A 16,452-nucleotide genomic window follows, 5' to 3' on the forward strand; every position below is an offset into this window, starting at 1 on the left:
ATCATACGTATAGTCTGTTACTGAGATCTTAAAACAGTTTTTACATTTATTGAAATGACACTTCAGTTCTCCTCTAAAAGATACCAGGGGAACAATGAAAACCAGGACACAGCAAAGAAAGGGAGCTGAAGCTATACCTTCTTGTGCATTGCCAGCAGACTTGTTTATTAAATTCCTGTTAGTTACACATGTGCAAACTCATTGAAGGCAACAGGAGTGCAGAGATGTAACTAAGAACCCTATATAACCTGTAGAATCTTCATTCCTGGGGATAACACGTGAGAAGGAAAGAGCCCAGCTTGACTCTCAGGTCCCTGAGTTTATTTGTGGTTAGAACAAAAATCCTTTTATTTTGAAACTGGGCACATTTGATCTGGAGACATCAGGAGACAAACATGGAGCCCAGAATAACATTTTTACAGGGTCACTTCTGAGAGTAGAATCGCACCTTGAAAAAGACTCCAAAAATAGCATGGGGAGGGTCCCAGATTCCAGATTGCATGTGCTTAGTTTGCAAGGCAGAAGACTATTTTTCCAGCTGCTGCTGTCACAAACTCTCCCCCAGGGATCTGAGAATGAGGCTTGGCTTTTTCTACCTCTTTCAGCATCACTAGAAATAAACATTTTTTGCTGAGACCTTAGCCACCCAATTATACACAAGGCAGACATGCTCAGGTCACTCCTCCATAGCTGCAGTCCATTCTGCCTCCTAGGGCTAACAGGAGTAAACACTGGCTTGGAGCAATAAAACCAGCATTTACTATTAAAAAAATATCCAGGGGACAGATCTGTGAACTGAGAAGCTTCACATAGTCACTTTCTGGGCCATAGCTGCACTTTGGCCCCAATCCCTGGCTACAGCACAGGAGCACACAGGAAGATCAAAATTGACTTTATGTCACCATTGCGCTCTCCTGATCCTAGGCCAGCTGTGTACAAAGCTGGTCCCCCTACACAAATCAGAGCAGTCTGAAAGCTGCTCTAATTTGTGCCAGCTGTCAGAGGCCCCAAGAGGCTGATATAGCAGCTAGGGATCAGTGGGAGGCCATGGCACTCAGTCCTTGCCCTCCACACTGGCTGCAGGGACGAGGAGAGGAGGGCAGAGTAGCCATGACACAGGCTTGATGCTACTGACAGACCCCCCTACACTGGCATGATCCTCCCATGGCCTTTTGCACCAGCTTTAGGACAGCTTTGTTCCAGCAGCATGGTGAAAAGTGACTTGTATCAATAATGTAGGGATGAAAGATGCTGGTAGCACCCACCTCCTGATGTTACTGTACTTCACAGAGTGGTTTGTTGCTGATGGAGAGCTGCCATCAGTCCATCCATGAGTCATCCCCTTTCCCCTCTGGGCTATGCCTGAAGCCCAGAGGCCACTCTGGACACAGGCAAGCTGGGCAGCTGCCTAGGGTGGCAGATTTCTAAATGAACACTTTGGCTGTGTCTACACTACAGACCTTACAACAGCAGAGTTTTACCACTGCAGCTGCGCCGCTGTACTGTCTCCCAGGTAGCCGCTCTATGCCAATGGGAGAGAACTCTCCCACCAGCATAATTAAACCACCTCCAAGGAGTGGCAGTAGATCTGTGGGCAGGAGAGTGTCTCCCGCCCAACATAGCTCTGTCCACACCAGTGCTGTTGTCGGTGAAACTTATGTCAGACGGGGGTGTGTGTGTGTTTATTTCACACCCCTGACCAAAAAAAGTTTTACCGACAAAAGTGTTAGTGTAGACCAAAATCTTAATTAGTGCATGGCAAGCTGGGGTGTGAATCTACCCCACCCAGACTAACTGTCCATGCAGACCCTGCAGATGCGCGTTAACAGTTTCTTAATGCACTTTGATCTCCTCCTCTCTGAAACAGGGACTAGATCAAAGTGCATTAATGACTGTGCAGAAGCCCTGGCATGGAGCACACAGCTGGAGGGCCCAGCCCAGCAGTAGCTGGGCCTGGCTGTGAGCTGCTGCTGGTCTCTCCCCAGGCAAGCTCGAGGATGAGGGGCCCTCCAGGGCAGGAGGCAATCAGGTATGTGACACCCCATGTCCCCCATCTGTCCCTTGTCCCTCCCCCCATACTACCCACTCCCCAGCTGTCCCCTACTTCACCCCACGTCCTAATCCCCTCTGTCCTAGCCTTCCTGGCCCCATCTCTCCCCCTATCCTAGCCCATCTACTCTCCCAAGGTTCTGCCCCCACATCTACCTTCCACCTCATCTGCCCCTGATGCCTTGAGGTCTGCCCCCTCAGTCATTCCCCTTCCCCAGGGTCCTGTCCCACTGTGCCCTGCCGCCCTCCCAACCCTATCTGTCCTGGGATGCTCCCCTCCAAGCCACTCGCCCCATTCTCTAGTATCCTGCCCCATCTGCCCCGTGACCTATCCCCCACGCTATCTGCCCCATGATCTACTCCCTGGCCCTGTTTTCCTAGCCCCCCATCTTCCCTCTGTGTCCTACTCCCCTAGCCCTTTTGTCCCCCTGGTATGTCCTGAACCCCACCCCATCTGTCCCATGTCCTGGCCCCCATCCCCACCCCCTGTCCAGACTCCAGTCCCTCTGTATTATCCCCCATTGTTCCACCCATGTATTGAATAGCTACCCTCCCCCCCAGCCTCACATCAGGATGGCTTCCCCCCCCATCTGGTGCAGCTCCCCTGGCATTTTGGATTGACACCCAGAGGGGTACACTCGAGATGGGGGACCAGAGCTGAATGGAGATGGGGAACAGATGGAGCCATACACTGCGAGTGCTCTTGGGGCTAGATCCCTAATGCAGGGTGGGGCTGGGCAGGGCTGCTGGCCCTTAGGGTTGGTGGAGCCCAGTGGGGGTCCTTCCAGAGCAGCCTGTTTATGGAGGAGCATGCTGCTATAAGGGAGTAGTGGGGGTGGAGGTCATAGTGATGTTCTGCCTAGGGCAGCAGATTGTCTTGAGCAGCCCCTGACTGAAGCATGGCTGCAAACTCTATCTCAGGAACCAGCTGGGGAAGCCTAGCACTGCTGTTCCTCTCCTCCACACACACACCAAAAACAATCCTGGCTCTGTTGGAGGTCCCAGAGCTCTGAACTCTGGGAGAGCATTTCAGTGGCAGGTGAGTGGAGTATAACTCATGGCCCAGACAGGGGAATATTAGTTGTAATAAAGCAGCCAGAGCTAGGGGAGCCAAAGAGCTTTAATCTTCTAATTAAGGGTCAGCGTGGGGGCTAGCACGGGGTTCAGTAGAAGGCCAAGTGGCATTCATGCCCAGCTGGGCCCACGTGAACGCTGACAGGCACACAGACAGCAGCTCCAGACTGGCAACAGTGGCTTACATTCTTCTTCCAAAATTATATCAAAATAGACTTAGCCAACTAAGACCATTCCTGTGTCATCCCCAAGAGCTCAATGACTTACGGGGCAGGGGAGGGGTGGTACAATCTATTATGGGCTTTGGCTTTTAATTAAATCCCTCTTTATTAATATTTGACAGGCACTTTGAAGTTCCAGGGAAGGTGGGAGGTCAAGGGGACGGAACGTCATTTCTGTTCCACACTCACATTAGCTCACTGGGAAAGATTCTTTCAAATTCCTTGGCTGTTTCCCCAGGCTGATTCCTTACACTCTACCCGCCAAGCTTTTACCCAGACAAGTTTTAAAGACCGTAAGTATTGGGGTTTCCTTCCTTTCCCTTGGGAGACTGCTCCACAAACCAAGAGTCCTTACTCCCAGTGGGGAGAAGTTTCCCCTAGGAAGTTTTCTAATGTGCTCCTCCTCCTCAGAGGCCGCCCCCAAACTCATTCCTCTGCGTAGAACCTGGCATTCAAGGTCAGAGCAGCCCAGTCCCCATCTTGGTACGTACAATCGTTATCGTGCAGAGATCCCGCAGGGTCCTCTGCCTCCGTGCCTGGCTGTTCCAACTGGAGTAGCTGTCACACAAGTCAGAGCAGTTGAATCCAGGCTCCATAGCACATCCTTAGTCTTCATTCAGCCCTGTTTTCTGGGCAGCGGGAAAGCAGTCAGTCCTGCAGTGGAAGGGAGGCCAACACTGGGCCAAGTTCCTCCAGCAGCTCACGTTTTTCCAGTGACAATAACAACCTTAAAAAGAACAGGAGGACTTGTGGCACCTTAGACGAACAAATTTATTAGAGCACAAGCTTTTGTGAGCTACAGCTCACTTCATCGGATGCACAGAATGGAACATATAGTAAGATATATATATATATACACATACAGATAAGTTGGAAGTTGCCATACAAACTGTGAGAGGCTAATTAGTTAAGATGAGCTATTATCAGCAGGAGAAAAAAAAACAACTTTTGTAGTGATAATCAAGACAGTTGACAAGAAGGTGTGAGGATACTTAACTTAAGGAAATAGATTCAATGTGTGTAATGACCCAGCCACTCCCAGTCTCTATTCAAACCCAAGTTAATGGTATCTAGTTTGCATATTAATTCAAGCTCAGCAGTTTCTCCTTGGAGTCTGTTTTTGAAGCTTTTCTGTTGCAAACTTGCCACCCTTAAATCTTTTACTGAGTGGCCAGAGAGGTTGAAGTGTTCTCCTACCGGTTTTTGAATGTTATGATTCCTGATGTCAGATTCTGTGGGTTAGTATGTTGTTCAGAGATGTGTTGAAAATATTGTTTGAGTCGGAGACGTTGAAAGTAGGATTCTAGGTCACCACAGAACTGTATCATGCTCGTGGGCCCGGAGGGACAAAAGGAGAGGCCCCGAGATAGGACAGACTCTTCTGCTGAGCTAAGAGTATAGCTGGAAAGATTAACAATATTGCTGGGTGGGTTAAGGGAACCACTGTTGTGGTTCCTTGTGGCATGTAGTAGTTTAGATAGTTTAGTGTCCTTTTTGCTTTGTAGAGAAGCAAAGTTTGTGTTGTATAAAGAAAAGGAGTACTTGTGGCACCTTAGAGACAACCAATTTATTTGAGCATGAGCTTTTGTGAGCTACAGCTCACTTCATCGGATGCATACCGTGGAAACTGGCAGTTTCCACAGTATGCATCCGATGAAGTGAGCTGTAGCTCACAAAAGCTCATGCTCAAATAAATTGGTTAGTCTCTAAGGTGCCACAAGTACTCCTTTTCTTTTTGTGAATACAGACTAACACGGCTGTTACTCTGAAATTTGTGTTGTAAATCGCTTGTCTAGATTTTGTAAAAATACTAACCCACAGAATCCTTCCCACGAAGACTACAAAAAGGATTCTGTTTGGACTCCTCCTGAAGGTCAAAACAACAGACTGAACTTCTACATAGAGTGCTTCCGTCGACGTGCACGGGCTGAAATTGTGGAAAAGCAGCATCACTTGCCCCATAACCTCAGCCGTGCTGAACACAACGCCATCAACAGCCTCAGGAACAACTCTGTCATTATAATCAAAAAGGCTGACAAAGGAGGTGCTGTCGTCATCATGAATAAGTTGGAATATGAACAAGAGGCTCCTAGGCAGCTCTCTAACTCCACATTCTACAGGCCATTATCCTCTGATCCCACTGAGGATTACCAAAAGAAACTACACCATCTGCTCAAGAAACTCCCTGAAAAAGCACAGAAACAGATCTGTGCAGACACATGCCTAGAACCCCGACCAGGGGTATTCTGTCTGCTACCCAAGATCCATAAACCTGGAAATCCTGGACACCCCATCATCTCAGGCATTGGCACCCTGACAGCAGGATTGTCTGGCTATGTGGACTCTCTTCTCAGGCCCTATGCTACCAGCACTCCCAGCTATCTTTGAGACACCACTGACTTCCTGAGGAAACTACAATCCATTGGTGATCTTCCTGATAACACCATCCTGGCCACTATGGATGTAGAAGCCCTCTACACCAACATTCCACACAAAGATGGACTACAAGCCGTCAGGAACAGTATCCCCGATAATGTCAAGGCAAACCTGGTGGCTGACCTTTGTGACTTTGTCCTCACCCACAACTATTTCACATTTGGGGACAATATATACCTTCAAGGCAGCGGCACTGCTATGAGTACTCACATGGCCCCACAGTATGCCAACATTTTTATGGCTGACTTAGAACAACACTTCCTCGGCTCTCGTCCCCTAATGCCCCTACTCTACTTGCGCTACATTGATGGCATCTTCATCATCTGGACCCATGGAAAAGAAGCCCTTGAGGAATTCCACCATGATTTCAACAATTTCCATCCCACCATCAACCTCAGCCTAGACCAATCCACACAATCAGTCCATTTCCTGGACACTACTGTGCTAATAAGCGATGGTCACATAAACACCACCCTATATCGGAAACCTACTGACCGCTATACTTACCTACATGCCTCCAGCTTCCATCCAGGACACACCACACGATCCACTGTCTACAGCCAAGCTCTAAGATACAACCGCATTTGCTCCAACCCCTCAGACAGAGACAAACACCTACAAGATCTCTATCAAGCATTCTTAAAACTACAATACCCACCTGCTGAAGTGAAAATACAGATTGACAGAGCCAGAAGAATACCCAGAAGTCATCTACTACAGGACAGGCCCAACAAACAAAATAACAAAGAACGCCACTAGCCGTCACCTTCAGCCCCCAACAAAAACCTCTCCAGCGCATCATCAAAGATTTACAACCTACCCTGAAAAATGATCCCTCACTCTCACAGATCTTGGGAGACAGACCAGTCATTGCTTACAGACAGCCCCCCAACCTGAAGCAAATATTCACCAGTAACCACACAACAAAAACACTGACCCAGGAACCTATCCTTGCAACAAAGCCCAATGCCAACTCTGTCCACATATTTATTCAAGTGACACCATCATAGGACCTCATCACATTAGCCCACGCCATCAGGGGCTCATTCACCTGCACATCTACCAATGTGATATATGCCATCATGTGCCAGCAGTGCCCCTCTGCCATGTACATTGGCCAAATCAGACAGTCTCTACACAAAAGAATAAATGGACACAAATCTGACATCAGGAATCATAACATTCAAAAACCGGTAGGAGAACACTTCAACCTCTCTGGCCACTCAGTAAAAGATTTAAGGGTGGCAAGTTTGCAACAGAAAAGCTTCAAAAACAGACTCCAAGGAGAAACTGCTGAGCTTGAATTAATATGCAAACTAGATACCATTAACTTGGGTTTGAATAGAGACTGGGAGTGGCTGGGTCATTACACATATTGAATCTATTTCCTTAAATTAAGTATCCTCACACCTTCTTGTCAATTGTCTTGATTATCACTACAAAAGTTGTTTTTTTTTCTCCTGCTGATAATAGTTCATCTTAACTAATTAGCTTCTCACAGTTTGTATGGTAACTTCCAACTTATCTGAATGTGTGTGTGTATATATATATATATATATATCTTACTATATGTTCCATTCTGTGCATAGAATCATAGAATCATAGAATCATAGAATATCAGGGTTGGAAGGGACCCCAGAAGGTCATCTAGTCCAACCCCCTGCTCAAAGCAGGACCAATTCCCAGTTAAATCATCCCAGCCAGGGCTTTGTCAAGCCTGACCTTAAAAACCTCTAAGGAAGGAGATTCTACCACCTCCCTAGGTAACGCATTCCAGTGTTTCACCACCCTCTTAGTGAAAAAGTTTTTCCTAATATCCAATCTAAACCTCCCCCACTGCAACTTGAGACCATTACTCCTCGTTCTGTCATCTGCTACCATTGAGAACAGTCTAGAGCCATCCTCTTTGGAACCCCCTTTCAGGTAGTTGAAAGCAGCTATCAAATCCCCCCTCATTCTTCTCTTCTGCAGGCTAAACAAGCCCAGCTCCCTCAGCCTCTCCTCATAACTCATGTGTTCCAGTCCCCTAATCATTTTTGTTGCCCTTCGCTGGACTCTCTCCAATTTATCCACATCCTTCTTGAAGTGTGGGGCCCAAAACTGGACACAGTACTCCAGATGAGGCCTCACCAATGTCGAATAGAGGGGAAGGATCACATCCCTCGATCTGCTCGCTATGCCCCTACTTATACATCCCAAAATGCCATTGGCCTTCTTGGCAACAAGGGCACACTGCTGACTCATATCCAGCTTCTCGTTCACTGTCACCGCTAGGTCCTTTTCCGCAGAACTGATGAAGTGAGCTGTAGCTCACAAAAGCTTGTGCTCTAATACATTTATTAGTCTCTAAGGTGCCACAAGTACTCCTGTTGTTTTTGCGGATACAGACTAACAGGGCTGCTATGCGGAAACCTGTCAATAGCAACCTTGAAATTCATCTCATTTCCCCCATGTCTGAGGTGTGCCAGGCGGCTTTCAGCCAGTGACACTGTTACACATAACCACAGTTGTGTGGTGGCAACCATTTAACAAGCATTCTCTGTCACAGCAGGAACCCACACCGTACGTGTGCAAACCTCCACCTCCCCACACCCAGCCAAGGCCAAGTCTCTTGTTAGCTGTCTATACCGGTCTGCATAAATCAGCTGTATTGATCCTCTTCAAATAACATGACAATCTTACTGTTTCATCACCAGGTGGCAGCCTCCTCCACTGTTGTATGGATACAGCCCCAGCTTCTCCCCACTCCCCAAACTGCTGTAGGTCCGCAATGAAGACAGCGCCTGTGGGCCACAGAGAAGGCCATTAACCCTGTAACTGAAATGAACAGCAATGATTACAGGCGCCAGTTATTTGAGATGGCACATGGAGTAAAATGCACCGTCTCTAGGGTCCATATGGTTTAAATGATTAGTATTTAACACTTATATCACAATAGTGCCCTGAGGCCCATATCAGGATTGGGGCCCCTTGATGCTGGGTACTGCACAAGCTCATGCCAAGACACAGCCCCAAAGGACTGATTGTCTAGAAGTTATTAAATCATTCGTAGCCAGGAGTATTTCTGAGCAAGGGGGAAGTGGGGAATTTAGCAGGGCTGCAGAACTTTAGAAGGCTGTCCACATGGCTGGAGGGTATCATAGGCAGGGAGAGGCTGTGCCTCCCTAAACAGCCTAGCGTGGCCCCGCCCACACTCCGCCCCCAGGCCAGGCCCCCTCCTGTAGTTCCCAGCGCTCTGCCCTGGCTGGCCCAGGCTGGCTGGCCTGCCTCCCGCAGGGACTGGGGGTGGCTGGTGCTGGGGCCGTGCTGCCCACCTGGCACTCAGACCGCACCGTCCGGCATTCTGAGGCTGGCCACACAGGACCTGGAGGTGCTCCAGCCACACTGCCTGGGCCTCTGGGGCTGGGGATGCTGCGCCGCCAGAGCACTTGCAAGAGGGGAATCCCCTGCAGGATTTCATTCTGGTGCAGGAAGGAAAGAACAGAGTCATGGAGTTGAAGGCCAGAAGGGACTACTAGGTCATCTGGGCTGACGTCCAGTGTATCACAGGCCACCAACGCTGTCACACCCCAATGGCCCCCCATCCCTCAGGGAGTCTCCAGGGAAGGCAGATCAGCACTGTATGTGGCTAACACTGTTGCAAGCATCGCAAAGCATTTTGGGGAGGGTCAAAGATGTGTGAGTGGAGAGTGGAAGTTTCCTTTGCAGAATACGAGAGGCCGGGGGGGAGAAAGAAGAAGAGCAGAGAACGGGTTAACTCAACACTTCAGCTAGCTCCATGTGAAGATAAGACGCTGGCCCCGGCCCAAGGTCACAGGCTTGACGAGAAATCAGCAGCTGCCCAGCCGTGAGAAGAGGAGAACTAAGTTGAGCAGAGCTGCAGAGATAGCAGCGAGAACAGTGAGAGCAAATGAGATGGCGAAAGCGAAGGCCAATAGAAGGGAAAACAAAGTCTCCGGAGCCGGGATGTTTTGGGAAACCGAGGAGGCCACAGCAAGCCGGTTTGGACTGGCACAAAGAGCACCAGAAGCAGAGGTCCCTGAGTGGACTACCTCCCCGCCTGTCCCCTCCCCGTCCCCCCAAGGAGTCCAGGACTTAAAACCCTCCTGAGAGCTGGAGCAACTCGGAGAGCACAGCAGATCCTTGGACGGCCTGGGCCCAGGACAGCACTCCCATCCACCTCCCACCCCCCTTCTTCTGACATTACACACAGACTTGGTTGTGAGTATGAAAGTGAGTTAGGGCTTGGGGCATTAACGCTTTCTTTCTTCCACTGAGTGACGTGGGAGCGTTCCCAACACTCTGTTGTTATTTTATTATTTTATTAATAAAGCTTTTAAATTTAGACACTTGGTGTGCCTCGTCATCTCCTCCCCAAAAAGATCCTGTGGCCCCAGCCTGATCAACTGTGGTCCCAGGCAGACTGGTAACGAAAATCTGTCACAACGCCACCCAGCACCTACCACTAAACCCAACAATGGAAATGAGACCAAAGAAAATAAGATCCATACGAGACTAGATTATTACGGGCTCCAGGTACAAAATAGGAGGGAGCAAGGTGCACCAGTGCTTGAGGCCCCTGAAATGGCAGGGAAATGATTCAGTCAGATATACTCAGATAATCCTGCAAGAGACCTATACCCACAGAATGCAGAGGAAGGTGAAAACCCCCCAAGGTCACTGCTAGTCTGATCTGGGGGAAAATTCCTTCCTGACTCCACATATGGCGATCGGTTAGACCCTGAGCATGTGAGCAAGAACCAGTCAGCCAAGCATGAGCTTGAGAATAGAGAAAGCGAATACTCTGTGCCATCCCAGAGCCCTGGCTGCCCTGCCCAGTGTCCCATCTCCAGCCATCGTCATCCCTGATCCTTCTGAGGAAGAATATATTTAAAACTTGCCCTCTCAGAATACATTGGGGAAAAACAGCTGGACCCCTGAAGCATGACACTTAGGGGCACAGGGCCATGAACCGGACGTGAGCCCTGGGTTGTTGGGCCTGTCCCCCCACCATCACAAGCAACCCTGGCATACAACTGCTCTCACAAATTTGTCCAGCTCTTCTTAAAATGAATTATGTTGTTTGCTCCCACAACTCCACCCCTCTGTTAGAAACCTTTACATTTCCTGTCTAAATTTGTTCGTGGCCAGCGTATAGCCATTTTTTCGGTGCCAACATTGTCAGTTAACTTAAAGAGCACCTCACCCTCCATGGTATTTACCCCTACTGTACTTCTAGAGAGAAATCATACCCCCTTTGCCTTCTTTTTGCTAGTCTAAACAAGCCAAACTCTTCCAGTCTCCTCTCATAAGACAGGCCCTCCATTCCCCCGATTACCCTAGTAACTCTTCTCTGCAACTGTTCCAATTTAAATTCAAACATGGGTGACTAGAATTGTACACCGTATTCCAAATGAGGTCTTACCAGTGGCTTGAACAAGCACACCAGAAAGAGCCCTTCTTCGGAGGCCCATATACTGGATCCTTCCATGGGGGCTGCAGCTGACTTCTTGGGGATTCATCTCATTCCAGCAAATAACAAATTCATTAAATAAACAAAGGAATAACACAAGCAGCAACACAATCACCTGAAATTTAATGCAATTTAAGTATGGTCTTAAGTGCTTTATTTAACAGGGAAGAGATTACTTGCATGCTTAAATTAAACATAATTTCAGTCTGGAAATAAAGCGTAAAATTAAGCAGAGATTAATTAGCCATTGGAACAATTACCCAGGGTTGTGGTGGATTCTCCATCACTGACAATTTTTAAATTGAGATTGGATGTTTTACCAAAAGATCTGCTCTGGGAATTATTTGGGGGAAGTTCTATGGCTTGTGTTGTACAGGGGGTCAGACTAGATGATCACAATGGTCCCTTCTGGCTCTGAAATCTATGGACCTATGAATATGCGTAAGTGCTTTGCTGAATGGGAGTCTGAGTGACAGTTTAGCTATCGACACTGGACCAGTCTATTTATTAAGTAGGATTAAAAGTCTAACATCTCTAAATTTTTTCTCTCTCGCAGCGCTCTGGCTGCCGGGTATTACATCATGTCACTCTGCAATGGTTCTCCTCATCACCTTAGCTTCTATTTCCTCTTTAATTCTTTATTGTGGGGTTTTAACAGCCCTCATTACCATTTTAGATATGAGGTCATACTTCTATTCAAGCATCCTTATTCAATTAGCATGGGCAACATTTTTAATTGGCTTCCGCTGCACAACCAGAAATGAGTCCAGTGCAGTTAGCAGTTGTAGAAGAGGGACAGAAGGGTGGCAGATCATTATTTATTTGCTCATAACAATAGATGAGGTGAGTGCAAAATTCAGACTTTTCTTCTAGCTGCTGTTTAACAGCGATGTATCTTCACAACTGTAACCTAAATGCAAATCAGGTTCATTGGCATATAGATGGCCTTTCCTTCATGACGTTCCTTTGTTTTCTCCACTGCACTGCTAGCTTCCCCGATATAAAAATTAATTCCCTTTGGTCAGAAATATGGCCAGATTCTGGGATCCTTCCTCATGCAAAACTCTTATGGACTTCAATGTGTAAGGAAGAACTGGGTGAAAACTGAAAAAGGGTCTCATGATTTGACTTACGATTATTACGTTTTATTTTAGATGATCAAGGCTCATATTGCCACAGAACCTAAGAGCAGGTTCTCAGCTAGTGTAATTGGTGTAGATTCTGATTCACATCATCTGAGAATCTGGCTCCCAGTAAATTAAAACATCTACACAGGATTATCTGTATTTGTGAGGTATCCATTCCAGCATGGAACTAAGCCCCACACCTCTGCATCCAAAAAGCAGGAGGGCTACCTCTTAAGTGAAAAGAGAAGCTACTGTTTCAGTAGTTGTCCTATTTGAGCCTATTATTAAAAGGCTTATGGACAAAAATTGTACATGTGTGCAACGAGGTACCCACAGCACCCCTCCAGATTCAAGCCGTTGGCCCCTCTCCTCCATTAATCAGGGACACTTCAGTCTGGTGCAACACCCATGTTCTTTATTCATGATCAGTTTCCCACCCCCAGTTTCCAACTATATACAGGCTTTACAACTGCTTGGCCTACCACAGGTCTGGCCAGCAACAGACTAGGAGGCTCCTACTCCCTCTGAACCTGACCTCCCACTCTTAGTCCCTTTCTCTCACTTCCTTCCAGCCTTATAGCTAGCTCCTGCTAATGAGGCTGGCAGGTGTGGTCAGTTACTAGGCAAACATAGGGCAGTTTCCCCAACCCTAATTCAGTCTCCCTGATTGGGGCAGGAATGGAAGGAGCTGATTAAGGGCTTCTGTAGCAGCACCCCTGCCACAATCTGACACAGAATTTTTTTCCTTCTGAGATATCCCATTCAAATACCAACACAATTCTGCTCTTTCAAGAATCCAGCTGTGATGTAGCAGACCAGGTGTCAGCTCATGCCAAGACCCCTCAGTCTCAACTGAATACAGACCATTACATAGCTGGAAGCCGTCTGGCTCACCTGTGGGTTAGTATTGTTAAAAATGGTATTAGAATTATAAGAATGTGTTAAGCTTTTAAGAAATGTGTGTGAGTTGCTGCATGCATTAATCTCACTTATAACATCTGTATCCCATGATATAAGGTCATGGGCAGTGGGTGAACCCCTGGCTAGCCCGGCCCTGCCTCTTCTGCCCAAGGCCACGCCCCTTCCATGCCCACCGGAGCCCAGCCCCCACTGTGGCCACTGTCCCCTGTCCCAGGCTAGTGCCCCCAGCTCCGCCCCCTCCCACACCAGGCAGGGCGGCCCCAGCCCCCGAGTGCCGGACAGCACGGCCCCAGCCTCCCCAGGCTACGCTGCCCAGTCTGACCCCTGGCAGGCCGGCCCCCTCTCCCCTGAAGCTGCCTCCAGGCTGAACTGCCAGCTCTAGCCCCAGCGCTGGGTGGACAGACAGGTAGGCAGCGCAGCCCCAACGCCTGGAGGATGGATGGCGTGGCATGCCCCACGGGTGCACCGCAGCCCCCAGCCTGCCTGCCCCAGCCTCTGGCACAAAGGGAACAGCCTTACAGAAGGCAGGATGGGGCCTGAGCATGGGTGGGGACACATCAGGCTGTTTGGGAAGGCAGAGCCTTCCCATGCCTATGATACCCGCCGCCCATGTATAAGGTAATATGTAAGAGGTTTTCTCTGTTAACTGTAAATCACCAGACAGGAGAGAAGCATTAGCAAGTGTGAAATAACATCTCCTGTTGGAAACTGGTATCTTCTGCCCAACCAAGGGAGGCCCATCAGCACCAGACGAACCATTGTGAAACATCAGAGAACAAAAGATTTTGTTGATTGCCCCCCCACCCGCACCCCACGAAGAGGAGCTGTACAAGCAAATTGCTGCCAACAGCTGAATTGACAACTCAAAGCAGAAGAGGGCAAGGAATAAAAAGCCCTTCCTGACAAGGAAGAAATGCATCTTTTACACTGCTTCAAATCTAAGGGGCAAGGATTTGAACATAAGCAAAAGATCCCCAGTGCTTGGCCTGGGTTAGCCCTAAAGGACATAGAGAACTTGCTTATTGCAGAATCTTCTATTACTTTTTTAAACTTAAGATTGGAACTCATTTGTGTGTATCTATGTTTACCTCCTTTAATCTTGTAAATAACTCATTTCCTTCTCCAATAAAATAAATCTTTAGATAGTTATAGGATCAGCTACAAGCATTGTCTTTGGGGAGAAATCTAAGACACAACTGACATTGGGTAAGTGACTAGCCCTTTGGGACTGGGAGTAACCTGAATACTGTTGTGATTTTTTGGTGTAAGGGACTGTCTATGACAATGGCAAGCTTACCTGGCTGACAAGATAGATCAGAGTACCCAAACCATTGTTACTTTGACTTCAGATCACTGCAGCAATTCCCACTTATATATCCCAGGGTCAGTCACTGAGGGTTTTTTATATAAATCAATGTAGAATTTTATAAACCAGTGCACAGATGACAGGTTGAACAAAGAAAAAGGGATATTGTTGCAGAAAAAGTTTGATTTGGATTTAATCTAACCAATGCACAGTGTGCCAGAGCCCACAGACATGGTATCAGGACACAGAGAACTACAGAGAGATAGGCACACCCATGGCAAACAATCCATGTAATATTAATAGCCCAGATCATGCCTGGGCATTCTCCCACTGAGTGTGGATTTCTCCCTGCCCATGAGAAGGTCAGTGGAGGCACGTGGACAGAGAGGGAGCCAGAGAAAGCAGGCAGGGGACTCTGGAGCTGGTGCAAATACAGGACTGCCGCATGGGTGGCACTGGTCCTTACCAGATCTCCCAGACACCAATACTTTAATATCTCAGAAGATCTGTTTGATCTGGAGGCCAAAGCCCCTGTTTCTTCCACAGAGAGGCAAACCCCATCCCGCCTCACCATGAAGAAGTTCATAGGAACCTCTAAAGAAGCTCATGGAGTTCCTGCACAGATGGTTGGGATTTCCCTGGTTGGGGTACAAGTTGGGCCACTAGCAGAGTAGGGCCTGTCCCAAGTGACAGGGCCAAGCTCTTTAGAATGGAAATAAGTTAACCCTGTGACGTCCCCCGAAGGGGTCACCCCAGTAGTCTTGCACACCTAATAACAGACGGCCATGAGCGTCTATCAGCAAGGAAAGCAAAAGTTGCAGTCTGAATCCCATATGCTCACATCTTTATTCTAAGACCAAATTTCTTCCAACAAGGTGAGCCTCACAATCCCCAAAGAGGGCCAAGTTGTATGCTTTGCTCCCTGCCCTGCACAGGGACCTGTGCAGAGCTGCACCATCCCTGAACTCTCCAGGCATCTGGGATTCTCTCTAGCACAGGGAATCTGACTGACAGTGCAGAAAGCCGGGGAGGCTCTCTGTACACTTCCCCGGCCCAAGCAAGCCCTGCCCGCAGCGGCACATATGGGCCATGCTGTTTGTTAGCAACTGAATACAAAATAGTATCTGAGAAATTCTCAACAAAGGAACTCCTCTCACACAGGATGCAGGGCTGGGGGGGAATGGGGGAAGGGGCACCCATATACCCATCCAGCCAGGTGTGAGGGATTCTCCATCACTGACTATTTTTAAATCAAATTGAATGTTTTTCCAAAATACCTGTTCTCGGAATTATTTTGGGGGAGTTCTGTGCTACACAGGAGGTCAGACTAGCTTATCACAATGATCCCTTAGAATCCATGAATCTAAAAGGGAGCTTTGGGTTAAAAAAAAAAAAGTGTGGAAGCCCAGAGATCTAGCGAGAGCTCTGCTTCAGGAACAACGTGGAGAGCTGGCAGGGAATCAGAGCCTTTGTCCAGGAATCAAAGTTCAAAGCAGGCTTTGCGTTCCAGTGCACTGCTGCCCCTTTGCAAGGGAAGAGGATTCTTCAAACTTTCCAAGGTCCTAGCCTCTCAAAAACACTTTCACACTATTATGCAAATGGATTCAGTGCTGTTTCCATGAAAGCTGGTCACCAAGGACAATTAGCACTCATTAGCATGCAATAAAGTGCTGATGTGAGTATTGCCAAAAGACAACAGCCATCTCATTTGCTCTCCTTCCTCTAATTAGAACTCTTGGAAATCACACTGCTTCCTTTCATGAAAGCCCAGGAAAGCAAGGAGCATCAATCAAGTTTCAGAAAGCTGCCAGGCGAACAGGAGATGATGGCTTCTTTAAGGCCCCA

At 48.0% G+C, this 16,452-nt stretch overlaps 1 protein-coding gene and 1 long non-coding RNA gene across 10 annotated transcripts in view; one reads left to right on the plus strand and one right to left on the minus strand.

The window, feature by feature from the left end:
• The window catches only part of GPR156 (G protein-coupled receptor 156), a 66,879-nt gene that overhangs the window by 28,651 nt on the left and 21,776 nt on the right, over window positions 1-16,452 (minus strand). For 5 of the 9 annotated variants that reach the window (XM_073309502.1, XM_073309533.1, XM_073309511.1 and 2 more), the window contains exons 2-3: window positions 8,463-8,597; window positions 3,836-4,071 (exon numbers count right to left, since the gene is read on the minus strand). In XM_073309502.1, coding sequence (XP_073165603.1) covers window positions 3,836-3,940 — 105 coding nt within the window. In that variant the 5' untranslated portion in view covers window positions 3,941-4,071; window positions 8,463-8,597. Of the gene's footprint in view, window positions 1-3,835; window positions 4,072-8,462; window positions 8,598-9,094; window positions 9,238-16,452 lie in introns of those variants that run through there. The other 4 variants (XM_073309493.1, XM_073309468.1, XM_073309475.1 and 1 more) reach the window with 4 other exon arrangements.
• Window positions 1,903-10,297, plus strand: LOC140897172 (uncharacterized). The gene is made up of 3 exons (XR_012154690.1): window positions 1,903-2,029; window positions 3,467-3,637; window positions 8,477-10,297. It is a non-coding gene; the product is annotated as an uncharacterized lncRNA (long non-coding RNA).

The sequence above is a fragment of the Lepidochelys kempii genome, chromosome 1 (genome assembly GCF_965140265.1).
Source record: "Lepidochelys kempii isolate rLepKem1 chromosome 1, rLepKem1.hap2, whole genome shotgun sequence".
NCBI classification, from domain to species: Eukaryota; Metazoa; Chordata; order Testudines; family Cheloniidae; genus Lepidochelys; species Lepidochelys kempii.